The 15,775-nt window shown below is 37.0% G+C and overlaps 1 protein-coding gene across 3 annotated transcripts in view; it reads left to right on the forward strand.

The window, feature by feature from the left end:
* The window catches only part of LOC124170498 (membrane-associated tyrosine- and threonine-specific cdc2-inhibitory kinase), a 48,520-nt gene extending 33,363 nt beyond the window's left edge, over positions 1-15,157 (forward strand). For all 3 annotated transcript variants that reach the window (XM_046549259.1, XM_046549261.1, XM_046549258.1), the window contains exons 7-10: positions 567-712; positions 9,321-9,462; positions 11,544-11,634; positions 12,959-15,157. In XM_046549259.1, the coding sequence (XP_046405215.1) occupies positions 567-712; positions 9,321-9,462; positions 11,544-11,634; positions 12,959-13,199 (620 nt within the window). In that variant the 3' untranslated portion in view covers positions 13,200-15,157. The remainder of the gene's footprint in view (positions 1-566; positions 713-9,320; positions 9,463-11,543; positions 11,635-12,958) is intronic.
* Positions 15,158-15,775: the final 618 nt, after the last annotated feature.

The raw sequence follows: 15,775 nt of genomic DNA on the forward strand, positions 1-15,775 counted from the left end.
TTGGAAAATATTAGCATCACTGTGTTTGGCTTCTTTCCAAACTCAGTGTACGCTGTAGAGGGGCTCACCCTAAAGAACTAGGTATGCCTGAGAACACATCGAAAAAAATGACGTCAAGCCTTGAGAATATGCCCGACTGGTGTTTCAGCGCATCATTAATTTTGCTAATTTTAATAATTAATATCTCACTTAAAAAGTACCTCTCTATTCTCAGACTCGGAATCCAGCCTAAATGAGGTTTAAATTTTTTTTAAGATCACTTCCCAAAAACGTGCACATACTCTATTGAGAGATGTGTCAGCATCCCATGGGAGTGTTGCGCTACTAGTTTCTGCGTTACCGTAAGGATATTTAGCATTAAAAAGTCAATGTTAATTCATGGATATTTCAAATTATATGTTATTTGATGGTCTCATGTAGTCTCTCAAAATATGGGTTATGTGACATTTCACTCACTTCACTTGACAAGTTTGCTCTGTGTTAAGTCTAATTGCCATGAACACCCTGTGCATAATCTTTGTAAAATCCAAATCAGTTAATTGATGCTTGTTATTTTTTACTTTCAGCTATTTCCAAGGACTTGTTTGAGCTTATAAAATGGATGATGGACCCAGATCCTGAAAAAAGACCTACTGTTGACATGATACTGCAGCATTCTCAAATTCGAAGAATTTTATTGAAAAGGAAAATCAACCAACTATTAGAAACTTTGGTAATTTTTTTAGAATGTTCTAATGTTGGATATACAGTTACTTAAATTTGAGCCATAACTTAGCATCACTGACACAAGAATTCTGTTTTCAACTGGTAAATGTTTGCACTTTTCAGCTGATAAATTTTCCCTGCAACTTTTAAGGGAATGGCCAAATTTTACCCTGGGGCAACATATCTTGCCATTTTGTATATTTCTATTTGTTCTATAAATGTACATATGCTTTACCAAATGTATCAAGTATCATAAGCCGTGCTATGACTTTTCATCCAATTTGAAGAATTCTTTTTTGGGAAAGTCATAAATGTACCTTGGACACCTATTAGGAAATACTATAATATATAGTTATTATTATTATTATTATTATTATAGCTGTTAACTAAAGGCTTAAAATGAAAAATGCACAACCTTGGTGACTTTTCACTGGAAATTATTTATTGGTACGACGTGGTTCAATGCTGAGGTGCATTCTCAAGTACAGTGATATATCAGCTCGAAACTCATCGTACCAATAAATAAGTTGATGAGAATGTCTGCTCCTTTTGGATTGTCTGGTCCTTGTTTCAGGTAATTTTCTCATGCATTTGTGCAATTGTGCATTTAGTTGTAAACTGTAGGAGAGCTGAAGTAACAACCCAGAAATTTAATTTTTTTTAGCACCTGTACTGCTTGGTAGAACTCTCAGTAGAACTTGGTTGATATCTTGAGAAAAATCTCTGGATCATTCTCTTCGTAGAATGATAATCGATTTGTCGAGGAACAGGAAATCTGGTTTCCCTAACGGTAGTCAGTGTTGCCCTAATGACAGCGGGGTATTCTTACATACTTCCATTCCTATCCAAAAAAGGAGAATCTTCTTTCTAGTATGCATACGAGTCGATGGTGATTCAACTCGATGGTAACACCAGATTCGTTGTCATATATCCGCGGCCTCATGCAGGTTGAATGGAGCCGGGAGAAGTTGCTTACGCGGCGCGCTGATCACCTTGACTCCGACTCACCATGTTTCTCGGCAGCTTTTAATAAAATTTGGTTGGCCCTTGAATAACGATTAGCTAAACTCTGTTAAGTGAAAAGGTTTAATCTTCAATAGAACTGGATTTCATCTGAAAAATTGTCAGTGCCTCTGGAGTTTGGCAATTTCGTCCGAGTTATGGTGAAGGATAAGGTAGTTAGAGGTTATCAAGGGATGACTTAGCTCCAGGATCTGATACAAAAAGTGTCTGGTGATTGGATCAGAAGGGAAGCGAAACATTACGAGAAGACAAATCACCCAGCTTGCGAGTTGAAGGTCTTAGCGCTGCATTCGCGGAAGAAAGTAGTTGAAGAAGCGTTCCCCGGTAGATTCTATTGACTCTTGTTAGACTCGTGGTAAACTTTCATGAGACTCTTCTTGTTGATGAGCATAAATTCGAAGGTTTGGATGAACCGTCATGAAAAAACTTTAAATCGAGCAAAATAATCTTGAGCGGGACAAATTTTTACGACCATAAATGTGGAAAAACGCAAAATGCGGAAACACTAAACACGGATAATTTTTACATTGTCCTAATAAGGAGTGAATCGGGACCCCAAAAATTAAACGCTAAATGTGGAAAAACGTTAAATGCGAAGACGTTAAATCCGGATCCGACTGAATTTGGAATTGTGGAAAAAAGTAATTTATGCTCATTATTATTTTGGGATTTTTCATCAATTTCATGATTTATTTATAACCATTTCCTTAGGCTTCATTTTTGGCCCCTTTGGACGCTGTCCAGCAAATCGACTTGCTATCACTTGGCACTGATTCTCTCAATTCAACTCTAGAAATTATTTCAGTTTTTTATTCAGCATATTATGACTCCGACATCAATTTTTGCTTTAATTGGCAGTGTTAACAAAGGCCTTTGATAAAAATAACTAGCAAAGTTGTGGAGGATGTATGTTAGGAAAATGTATTTGGAAACAATATCTATATATATAAATTTTTCCACTTAATGTATTATTATTACATTCCTTTCATAGTTTAAGACTAGTTTTTGCAAAGATTTCTTGTGAAATCACAAGATAAAGCCCAAAAACTAAAGGCAAATTAGTAAAAATAATAAATAAACAAAGTATCACGACTCTTGAAATAGTCAATAATTTCAAAAACTTTTTAACACATTCCATGCGGCCGACAAAATCTTGGGTGTTCCGGGTGACGGAATTTTTTATTTTAATTTCCAATAGATTTCAGTCCGCCATGGCGAAACAATGTAAGTATGCAACCGGCAATACACCAATACCCGCAAATTCTATTTTTCAAATTGCAACAAACCCTTTCTTATTCTAAAGTTCATTTCAATTTTAGTTGCTAACAATAAATAATAATAAGTACTGGATATAATTTTGACAGTTAAACTGCATTATTTTGTGAAGTATTTTTAGCGTCCTGAATATCGAAAACAAAACAAATGATTTGAAACACTGCAATGGTCTATTGGGTTCTCTACAGCGAACTCACATTTTTTCCCGCACATTTGGCAATTCACAGTAGAGAGCCCGATTGGCTAGGTCCTTCCAAAGTAATACTCCGAGGAAGCCTTAGCTAGGAAGCAATATAAGTCGATGAAGAAGAATACACATTTTTCTTCAATTTTTTTGATTCCATCAATTTGCTGTAAGCTTTCTCTGCATGACCAATACAATGCTTTTTTGAAAGTAAACCATTACTATTATACATTTTTAATGTTTTATTTTAGTTTAAAGTAAAATACATTGTTGTAAAAATTTACCATTTACAAACCATGTTGTTTCAAATCATGTTCCCACGTATTTACTTCATAAGTTCCGTATGGTATTCGCATATGACTGTGTAGTTGGAGCCCCGCAACATTTCATATCGCCATCCGCTAGATGGTAATGATATAAGAAGCTTTCGAGGCAATCAAAGGTCGACTTTTGTCCTTCCCCAGGAGTGCCTAGGAAATAATGCGGCTATATATCCTGTTCATTTTCAAAATTGTGTATTTAAGTATATGTTGGTCATTTTGGAAATTCCTGACTGGAGTAATAGAAAGTTATATTCTTCATTCATCTCAGTGAGTTGCAAAAATGAATCATTCACATGACGTGCTGTTGAGCGTGAAACTGAAAACATAGCGAATCTAATTATCGCTTCCCTCCTCCCTCTCAGTAATTTTTCAGCCTCCTTTGAGTACTTGAATATCATTCTTGGTTCAAATTTGCCGCTAAAGGATACCAAAACCACAAAGATACGGCAATTGCCATCTATGCATAACTACTTTTGATTAAGAAAGACGATCACCGGAGTTGTGAACATAATCACGAAAGGTCTATAAAATCAGTGATAGTATTTGCCTTTCTTTTTTACTCTCCTTAAGCCGATGTCCCACGGTCAAATTTGCATCAAAATATTTGCATCAAAATTTGATGCAACTGACGCGCACCCTGTCCCACGGTCAAAATTTTGTCCAACTGGCTTTTGGTCCTATCGTTTGTACAAATCACTGATTTGTACAAATGATAGGACAGGTTCTAAATTTTCATCCAATTGGATGAAACCAACCAATCACAGGGCCTTTGACAAAAAACCATCGCCAAGCGCTGACACACAGCCCAAGTAGTTTAAACTTATTTATTGTCTGCATGAGTATTTTAATTAATAATTATGTATATTATGAACACAAAAATAAACTTTGTTGTATTCCACACAGTATGCATTAAAAACCCAACCGGTTTCCACCTTTTAAGGTCGTTATCTTAATCGTAAACCTCTAGATAAGGACCTGAAAAGATCGAAACCGGTTGAGTTTTTTCATTAGTATTGTATGGAATACTAAAAGGTTTAGTTTTAAATTTATAATATCACCATACCACGAAGTGAACTCACAAAACATTATTTCAAATATATTTATACGTTCGTGATCGTCTATTTCATCGCCTGGTGTGGCCCTAAAGGTAAATACAGTAAACTCTTGATTTTACGAAGCAGGATTTTACGAAGTTTTCGATTATACGAAGTGATATTGCGGTCCCGGTGAAAAGCCTATGCTAAATACATGGCGCTATTCGATTATACGAAGTTTCGATTATACGAAATTTTTTGAATTTACGAACCTCGGCTCGGTCCCTAGGAGCAAATGGCATTCGTTTATACGAACTACGGCGAAAAATTTGTCAACAAAACTAGTTACGCCGGCGTAAGTAGCTAAAAAATCAGCGCTTCCAACTGTGGTCCATCAAAAGTGCGAAATCGTAAATGATAATGCAACTTTGGAGAGAAATGGGTCGCCAAAAACCTCACTGTGGGAATTTTGGGGGAGTAGGAGTTCAGTTAAAATATCGCGGCTGACATTATGCCCCTATTTACGTGCCTGTTCGTAAACATAGCATCGACAATAATTCGTAGTTTAACATGTCAGGAAGGTCGCGCGGAGTATTTCGTACACCCGTAATTAACCCTTTGCACTGCTGTGAACGTACTTCGAAGACTACTTGACTACTTTTCGCCGAAGCACTTCGAAGGGTCCCTAATCCGGGACCCTTTCCTCGACGAGCTCACCCTCGCTGGCCCCTGAAACTGGGCTATTTTTTAATGCATTACCTGACGCAACCCTGGGTTTCAAAGGGCAAAGGTGCCATGGGGGGAAAAAGAGTAAAGTGCGTGTTACTGTGGGGCTGTGCGTCAACCAAACGGGCACGGACAAAATAAGCCCGTTGTCATTGGGAAATTTGAAAGGCCACGGTGCTTAAAACATGTAAAATTGGAAGCCCTCCCCGTTTTTTACCATGCAAATAAAAACAGCTGGATGACCCGAGAAATTTTACAGCAAACGGTTATACGTCTACAGAGAAAAATTGCTGGAGAGAACAGCAAAATTTTTTTAATAATGGATAATGCCACCGTTCATAAATACGTGGAAGATCTAAAATTGGCTAATGTTCGAGTCCTCTTTTTACCCCCGAACTCGACTAGCAAGTCCCAGCCCTTGGACCAAGGCATTATCCAGGATTTTAAAGTCCTATACCGGAAGAAGCTTGAGCGGTATTACTTGCGATGGATCGGTATGTATACATTCATCTATTTTGCTCATGTGCGTTTGGATATCGATTTAGATATTTTTATTCATGATTATCATTCTTTCAAATCTATTTGCTACTTTTATAAATGGGAACAGAAATTAATAACATCCCGAAATGGACGTTGATACATGCAATCCGCGCCATAATATCTTTTCGTGTATATATTGGCCTTTGTGAATGAACAACTTAAATATCTTAAGTACTGGGCTCTATTTACCGCCAATTTATATTTCAGGCTTCTCGTAATGAAGACGCACTTCCAAGTCTAACCATGAACTTTCTTCTCACGCGCTTCCCCGTTCTCCCATGCTGGGGTTCTGTCTTTCCAAAGCCGTCCCTTCCCTCCTGCCGCCTTTGGCTGATCTTGCTGACACCCACCTTACGCATCCCAAACCCCTCCTTCCCCAGCATTTCCCATTCACTCCCTCCCTAAGGAGACTGAGCTTGTGTGCGTCGCAAAAAAATACGGCCCCCAAAAGTAGACTGAGGCAGAGCTGAAGGCCATTTCCCCACCCTTCTTTGTCCTACCCCCTTCACCAGTCCTTGTGCTGACCACACTTCTTCCCTCAGGCAATCCCCATCCCACTCTTATTCACCCCACCCACTGGGAACATTCCCCGATTGTGGAGAAGGGCATGGTTCATCTTTACCTGCAACGGGGTGAAGTTATTAACCGGAGAGAGGCGGAAGAAGTATCTTCCACTATCGGGAAAATGGTGCCGCGCTTATAATTGTCTCTCTTCTTCTCAGCTGACTTTTCAATTGAAAATAATTTCTTTGCTCTTTCCACACTATATTTATTTACGATTATGGCGCGACTATTTTTTAGTGCTAAAACTAAGAAAATCTTTTCTCTATATCAATGATCCTTTGCCTAACTTTCAATACGGCGGAGAAAGGAACACGAAAACTAAATGAGGTGACGGTACAGGTTTTTGCGTGTCATTTTTTGGGAATTCACGCTAGCGAACCAATACTTAACCACGTTGAGAAATGATAAAACGTCTCTTGTAGGAAAACAATCAATGTGGATAATAACGTTTCTATCTATATTTCTCCGATACTGTAAGATGTTTCTCCTGTCGTTTTCCGGTTGGAACCTTGCTCCTGTCGGCATAAAAGGAGAGAAACATACTATATGAACAGGTCACCTCACACCCGGTATGAAGAATACAGTCCTGATGAAGAATTAAGTCTTTTATGGCAACGTCTGCGAAGATGATGGAACACAGTAGTCGGACGGAGAACTCAAACAGAATTTACTTCAAATATTTGCCAGAAGATAATCACATCCTACGTTATTTATGATCGTAATTGAATCTCAGTGAAAATAGAGCACATTCTGCTGAAAATACGAAGTAACTCGAAATATTAACTTACGAAGGTTATTTTGGAAACGGGCTAAGACCCTTGTTTTTCTTTTTTTCTCGTCACTGAGCGATAGAGGGCGACATAAATGGCGGTTAGGCCGGCTGCCGCTAAAATTCCGTGGGTGTCAGAAACAAATATCTATCTTTTGCATACTTAATAGTAGCTATTGGCTCCTAACCACAAATTTATTACTGTTAATTCTTATAATAAACATTGCAATTCATTATTTGATTACGTTTTCTAAACTGGTCGGGAATTTCTTTAGCGATCGTTGATGTTGAAGTATGAACAAGAAATGGGAATTTTATGGTGGTATAATTATTTAACGATTTTTCACATCATAAATCGATAGCAAAAAGCCTTTTCTATGAATTATACCGAGAATAACCACCGAAAACATTTAAATAAGACCACTAAAGACAAAAAAAAACGGCGGAAGAAACAAAAGCGAACATTTTTTTCGTGACTTATGAAAAAGGTTTGAATTTACGAAACTCGATTTTACGAAGTGCCAATTTTCCGGTCCCACTGACTTCGTAAAATCAAGAGTTTACTGTATGAGCAAAAATTTGTCTTAGTGATAGGCGATGGAAGCTCTCAACTAGGAAATCCGTAATAATTAGTTGATCTTTAATAGAAAGGAAGCGATCTTTAGAATCACTATACCAGGAGGGATGTTTTGGAAATAATAAAAGATTTACTTAAGGTATCGAGGCCGAATTTTATACGCTTTGTGGACGGCATACAATGAGAGCGAGCAGCTGGAGAAATGACTAATATAAACTGACGATTGTACCTGTGGAACACTACAGCTGCCCGTTTCTATTACTATGATTATAGGATAAGGACCTTATTTTAGAAACTGCTAGATTAGGAGATAAAAATGTGATTGAAATGCACGCTTACAGCACTATTCATAACATCTCCTCAACCACAATGTCCATCATTAATTAATAACATTTTCCTCGCGGGAATAAACTGCCTCACGTTTGCATCCTGGCGTTTTATTCTGCCCTCAACTTTGCTGATAAGGGACATGAGAATATCCTCACTTGTCGTCAATTATTATCGATAATATACGGGAACATCGGCAACCAACTCCTTCTCCAACATGTTTAGCATGCTTATTCCAACGCTTTCATATCCCCTTTCCAGCCAAGGCCAAGTTCAGCATTCCTTCTGTTTTCTTTTTATCGCATCTTTAATGTTCAAGAGGCCTGTTCAGACAATTTCGCCTGCTAAAAAAGAAAGAATCCTCCACCTCCACAAGTTTCCTAATTGTTTACATAAATATCGTCTTTCGTCTGTTTTTGATCAAAATGAGATGCATCGTGGGACACCCCCAGTCCAGTTGTATCAAAATATTTGCATCAAAATATTTGGACAAACATTTTGATGCAAATTTGACCGTGGGACATCGGCTTTAGAGTAGAGACCTACCGATAGACGACTGTTCTACATCAAAGGCACAGCCATGACGAAATAGATCACTGACTTTTGCTGTAAATCGAAAGCATGCAAAATAGTTTTGTGCCTGCAAAGTTTGGTATTTTAATTGCCTTGCATTATTTTTGATTTTTGCCTCGAGTTTACTGCTTAAAAACCCATATTGACCATTATAATTGAAGCATTTGGTAGTCCTCAGATTTGTACATTGTGTTGCTGGTGCACTTTCTTGATTGATTAGCACAAGGAGAAGGTATATTTGGTTAAGGACAATATTAATTGTAGGTATAGCTAAGGAATAAATATGGAACATTCTAAAGTGAAATGAATGCGGAAAACTTAGATTTTTCAGATTTTAATGAATTTTCATTGCTTATTTCCTCTCTTATTTTCCAAAAGTGACAGTTTATATGAAAGTTAACTTCCTCTTTCATTTGGAATGAAAAATTTCAAAAACAAAAGCTGTTTTCTAGCAGAAAGTAACCTGTAACTTATGGTACCTCTCACTCACATTCACCAAATGTCCGTTTTGTACGCAAAATACCAATATTTTTAAAAATTCGATATCATTTTAAAATTTGATACGTATGACACTTTAGGCATGTATCCAGGGCATTGAATGAAGTATGTCCTTATATCATTGATTTCGTGTTACAACTAAATAAGTAATGAATCTGTTTTGAAATTGAATATTGCTCTCTTTGGTATGAATTGTTGACAGGCTTCATCGGGGAAGTTATTCATGTCATTCCTTACATTCTTTGGAAAAGTTGGCTATGATATGTTGATGGCTGCTCTTGTGAAACTACGCCCAATGAACCAAGGCTGCCCTGCTCTTGTCCCTGATGCTCTGGATATTTTAGGTTTGTATTTATTTAGATCTTGAGTAGTGTCTCCTTGAAGGAGTAGTGCTAATTTACCAAGAAATATTTTGGATTTTAAATTATTCATTATTATGAAGAAAACCCAAATCCAATGAAATAGAAAGTAGCCTGTAACCTATGGTTGGGTTGTACACTTCAATCTTCTAGGTAAATGTGATAAAAATTTAATTTTGGCCTTCTATAAAATCCTTACCACTTTCAATGCTGCCTTATTGTATGTATAACTTTTGATGAACTGCCATTTTTATCAAATTTCAACTATAATTTTGATAATAATAATAATTATTATTAGAGTATTCTAGCAATTAAGGTAGGTTTCCATGGAGTGCTTAAGAAGAATTCTGGGAGCCTCCCCTTACGTCATGCACTTCCCTCTTCAATGCACAATAAGACCTACTCCCTTTCAGTCTATCTAAAAATTCTATTCTTTTCCTTCCTCTCCCTTGTTTACCTAACATTTTTCCCTCTAACACTTTTCAACATCCCCGCTAAGTACTCAATCAATCCATACCTTTTGTTTCCTCCGTATCTCATCTATAAGCTGTCTCTCCTCACCCACCATGTCCAGCACTTTGTTGTTCCTCCTGCTCTCCGTCCACTTCACCTTCTCAATTCTTTGCCATGCCCACATCTCAAATGACTTGAGTCTTATCTCATCCTCCTTCCTAAGTGTCCACGTTTCTGCACTGTAAAGCACTACACTCAGATTAGACTCTTCACTAACCTTTTCTTTACACTCTTACATAGCAAACCTCTCAGAAGCTCCTTTCTGTTCATGAACACCTCCTTTGCTAATGCAATTCTCTTCCTGATGTCCTTACTGCTGTATCCGTTTTCCTCTAATGTGCTGCCTAAATAGTTGAATTGCTCTACCTGCTCAAGTTTTTCATCACCCACCTTTACCTTAAGTTTCACATTCCTCGCTTGTGATGCTTTACTAAACCGCATTACCTTGGTCTTCTTTTGATTAATCCTCATCCCATACTCCTCGCAACGCTTGTATAACGCATCCTCTAGAGCCTGAAGCCCTCTCGCTGACTGGCTAATCAATCCTTGATCATCTGCGAATCTCACTGATTTGAACATCATTACTCTCACTTTTACTCCAGCTTCTAATTCATCCCATGCTTCCCTTATCATCTCCTGAGTGTACACGTTAAAGAGCAGTGGCTATAGAGGACAGCCTTACCTTACACCTCGGCCAATGGTTGCCCAACCAGATTCACCGTCCGCTACCCTCACTTGTGCAGTCTGGGCCATGTACAGATTACAAATCTGTCGCCTATCCCTCCAATCTACACCAATTTTTTTGGGAATATCCATTAACTTTACCCAGTTCACTCTATCAAATGCTTTTTCAAAATCCACGAAGCATGCATACATGTCCTGGTCATATTCTAGGTTCCTCTCCACCAGGAACCTCATTATCGCTTTTGCATCAGGAGTTGACTTTCCTTTTCTAAAACCAAACTGATCATCGCCCAAATACTTGCATGCCCTCGCCTCCATTTGTCTGTCCTATACCCTCAGTACCACTTTTGCCACATGCAATATTAGGCTAGTAGTCCTATAATCTCTGCATTCAACAGTTTCTTCTTTCTTGGTAGCAGAATTAAAACTGTCTTCACAAAATCCTCCGCCCAACATCCCTCCTCGTAGATCCTGCATACTAGCTTGAAAAACCTTTTCTTACTATCCCTCCCTAGATTCTTCCACAGCTCACATGGGATATTGTCCTCACCCACTGCTTTCCTAGCCTTCGTATCAAGAAGGGCTCTCTCGATTTCCGCATCTAAAATCCCCAGCCCAAGATTATCCTCCTCCACTGCACTTTCCTCTTCTGAAGTCAATCTTTCTGGCCTGTTCCTTCCGTCATACAGATCCTCCACATATTCCTTCCATCTACTCTGTACCTCTCTCGGTTAGCATCCTTCCATTTTTAGCCTTAATTTTCGAGATAGGTTCCCCAATAGCGTAATATTATTATTATATCACCCTAGAATCGAACAAATATTCCTTGTCATATATTTTTTATATCCTCTCTCTATATTTCTACGCAGATGAGCATCCCAGGAATATCAGTGAAAATAAACACGTTGTCACTTCAACACCAATGAAGCATTCTGAGGAAAACCGAATGACTCCTGAAAGGTGAGTTGTCAGTAGTATGTATTCAATCTTTAATTTCGTTAGGAATATAAATTTACATACTTTTCCATTTTATCTCAGACTTCCTCCACCATCTGCCTTTAATATCCTTCCTTCCAAATAATTATTTGAACAATTGACTATGTAAGCATGTTTCACCAGAAGGTTTCTCTCACTGGAGTGATAATTGTCCTATAGCTCTTTCCAGAACAGGATGAGATTCATCTTCATTGGACCCATTCTGGGAAAAAGTAAAACCTTTGAACTCTCCTTTGCTGTACTTCTGAAGCCCAGTTTTTTATTCAATCCACAAGGATCAGCAAATGGGCATCAACAATGTCATTTCATAGTTGTGATTGACATTTTTCAAAACGCTCACAAGAATAAAACTTTTTCGGGTCTAACTGCATGGTACAGGTTATCTCCCAGCATTTCACGACCCCTAGTGGTCGCTTCTTCAAAGGTGATTGGGCTGCTTCCGGATTGGGTTTAAATATATACTTTTTATGGTGGTAGATTGAGTGTGGTATGGGGATATTTTCCATATCACATATGGGATGCAAGTGGGTTATTTTAGCTATTGTTTTTTAAAAAAGGTGCGTCTTGTATACTGTCAAATACTGTAATCTTTATTCATTACAGAATATGAGTGATGACCTTTGAGTACTGTTCAATGAGCATACTTCATGAATATCATCACCTCTCTTGTGTCACTTGTGATATGCCACCTGGGCGGTACCAAGCGGGGGGGGGGGGGGGGGGGGGGGGACAGCTGCCCCCCCCCTCAGAAGCAAAAATAAATTTAGTTCAAAACAAAAGTTATGAGCAAATTTTCCTTTTGAAGGGAAATCATATTAGTATAAGACATGGAACTAGAATAAAAATCACTATTTTTTTCAAGGAAATAAGTATAGAAACTAATAAATTGCTGTCATAATTTCCTTACAATTTTGGTTTCATTAACCTTTTCTGTTAAAAAAGTTACAACTTGAACGACCACGGCTAGTTTTGCCCCCCCTTAGTTTTGATTCTGGGTACGCCCTTGCTATGCCACACTTCATTTTTTTGGTCGCTATATCACTTATGAAAGATCTCACTCATGATCAACATCAGCTCATTATGATGTAAGAAATTTATTTCATACCGAGACAAAGCATATGACATAAAAAGGAATAAAACAAATGCTTCTTATTCTGGAATCTCTCCCTGCCAACTTAAGAATTTTCTTTTTTGTTGTGAGTTCACATTGATTTACTTTTACCATGAAGATGAAGGAGATTGTCATAGAATTTACTATTGATTAACATATTTCTGCTGATTATTTCAGGGTAAATGAATCATGGGAAATCAGTGAATGCTTCGACTCATCTGCTGAAGTTTGCAGAAATGCCATGATTGAAGATTCTCCAAGTGGAATTTTTTTTAAAAACATTCCATCCGAGTCAGAATGCAAGCACTGTAGAACTGTGAGAGTACATCCATATAGTAATTCCACTAGAAAGAAATGCATTTATTGTTTTAGAAAAAGGTGTTCAACAGTGAGAAATTTGTTGAATGACTTCCCCTGACTTAGTGTAGACTGATTGTTTTATGTGTCTTCAATGCACTTTATTTGGATTGTAAAAATAAGAGAGGTTGCATGTTGTGAATAAGGCATGATGCTATCCTAGAGACCTTTTAACATACCTTTTTTATAAGATCATTTTATGTAAATACTCTTCCTTTTTTGAATTAGCATTTCTTGCTTTGTAATTTCTGATATTTATGTTAGTTATTTATCTCAAGAAGATACAAATTCATGCATGCTAATGAATATATGAATAATTACATACATGCATTTACATAATTTAATGAATTTAATTTACATTTATATGATACACATACACACACAAAGGTATTCAGTCACAAATATCATTAGTACTTAATGTATGTGTAAAGATATTGTGTTTTCATGTATGAGTATATGTTTAAATTTAAATAAAGTGCATTGGATGTTTATGTTAAATACACATATACATAAAAAAAGATAAATTTTTAGACTTATCAAAGCTCATGTTCTAGTCTGAAATTTTAAGTTTTAGGTGGAAGTGTTCACCATTTGTATTTTCTTCTAATTTGTTGATTTTGATCTGATGGCCAAAAAAATTCATTTTATAAACTCTACTCACATTTACATTTATATTTTAGCTATAAGTGTACAAATTTAGAATATTTAGGTGCTCACCCCAATTATCTTTTCTTGTCATTCTTACTTCTCTTTTTAGGTATTTATTGTGTATGTCTCTCTCTGCCACATCATATTTAAATGCTGGCATATTTTGACTTCTGAAATCGTCATCTACCCTTCTTTATCTAGTCTCTGAAATTCGAAAGTGGTAACTCAACATATGTTCTGAGAAAACATAAATATTGGGCTAATTTACTTTGTAGTTTAGTCCTGTTGGGATTTTTGTAAATTTGTCTTGAAACTGGCTCAAATAAGGCATTGAAATGAAAGGAAAAGTGATAGTAGCCCATGTAATTAACTGAGAACTAATATCCCATGAATCGGTAAGGAATAATTTTGTTAAAACTTGAATGAATTTCAGAAAAATTTCATTTTCTTTTTTCATTTCGTTTAAAAAAATAGTCAACAATTCTAAGATTGGTTTAATGCAGCTCTCCATTCCTCTCTCCTATTTGATAGCCTTTTCATACGGACTGACTTCTTCTCTTTTACCTCCATTTTAATCTATGTAGCTCATTCAGGGAAGTCCCTTGACTTTCTTCCCTTCCACCTGCCCGTCTATGATTGTTTTCATCAGGGCATCGTGTTTCATAATGTGGCCAACTAAGCTATCCTGTCATCTCTCTAAAGTTTTTAGAAGAGTTATCTTTTCTCCCACACTACTCAGCACTTCCTCATTAATTATTTGGTTGATCCATTTTACCTTCATCATCCAAAAAATAGTTATTGCTGAATTAAGCAGTTTAGAATATATGGTTTAGCATTTTATAGCATCATATATTCACTTGTTCACATTTGAATTACAGTTTTATTAAAATATCATTCATGATATTAAAAAAATGATGTACTGTTATTATGTACGTAATTAATAAATATGAAAAGTATTTACAATAATTTGAGTGAAAATTGGCAATCTGGCAATTACTCACTACATTCAGATGTAATGAAGCGAAATAGGTTGCTCACATTCCTGAAGTATAATTTAAAATAATTTTTTTCTTCCTTGTTATGCTGTGAGGATTTTTTGTATGCAGTTTCTTCTCTTGAATAATTGGTTTAATGTTCTTCCCCCTACCAACACCACCTGGAGACAAGGCCTGAGGGCTGGCGTGTGATGTCATCATCTGGAGGCCATCCACAGATCCCAACTTAGGCCCCTCTTACATGGAATTCGAACTCAGTCCTCAATACTTCTACACAGCATAAAGCCTAGCATGAATTTTTCTTATAGTTAATGATTCTGGCCAATTTTGCCTTACAATACTCTCATGCCCCGTTCACACTACCATTATTCTTAACCAGCGTAAGATGACGTCAGAACCAGCGTGCGTTCACACTTACCATGGTTAGACACTGGCGACATCTGATGAGTGGTAAAGTAAGTGCAAGTTAAAAATGAATCTACGAGAGCGAATAACCTGTTGGAAGGAAATAGAGAATGTGTAGGGAAAAGTTCTTGTGTTAATTGCAATGATTTTCAACGTATGTGCATATAATGAGCTGCTTATGAAATAAAAATTGCATTCCAGCGTCGTCAAGCATTGTTCCTTGCTACGTAGAAGGTAATTCAAATGTGTTCGTCCAACTAATCATTTCATCGATAGTGTGGCTTGCATTTTTCTACTGCTCTATTTAATACGAATTAAAGCGACTATTTGTGATAATTAGGTTGATATCAACAACATATGTCTACTTGCCCTTGATTCCGATGTGTTGACAAATCATTGATATAGGTGAAGAAAATCGAGGACCTAATCTTGAGACTTGAGCCTCAATTATGAGACATACTTGTGGTGATATGGGATCGAGATACACTTTTCGCTGCATTACAGTCTTAGCAATTACAGTAAACTCTTGATTTTATGAAGTCAGTGGGACCGGAAAATTGGCACTTCGTAAAATCAAGTTTCGTAAATT

Source organism: Ischnura elegans, chromosome X (genome assembly GCF_921293095.1).
Source record: "Ischnura elegans chromosome X, ioIscEleg1.1, whole genome shotgun sequence".
Taxonomy (NCBI): Eukaryota; Metazoa; Arthropoda; class Insecta; order Odonata; family Coenagrionidae; genus Ischnura; species Ischnura elegans.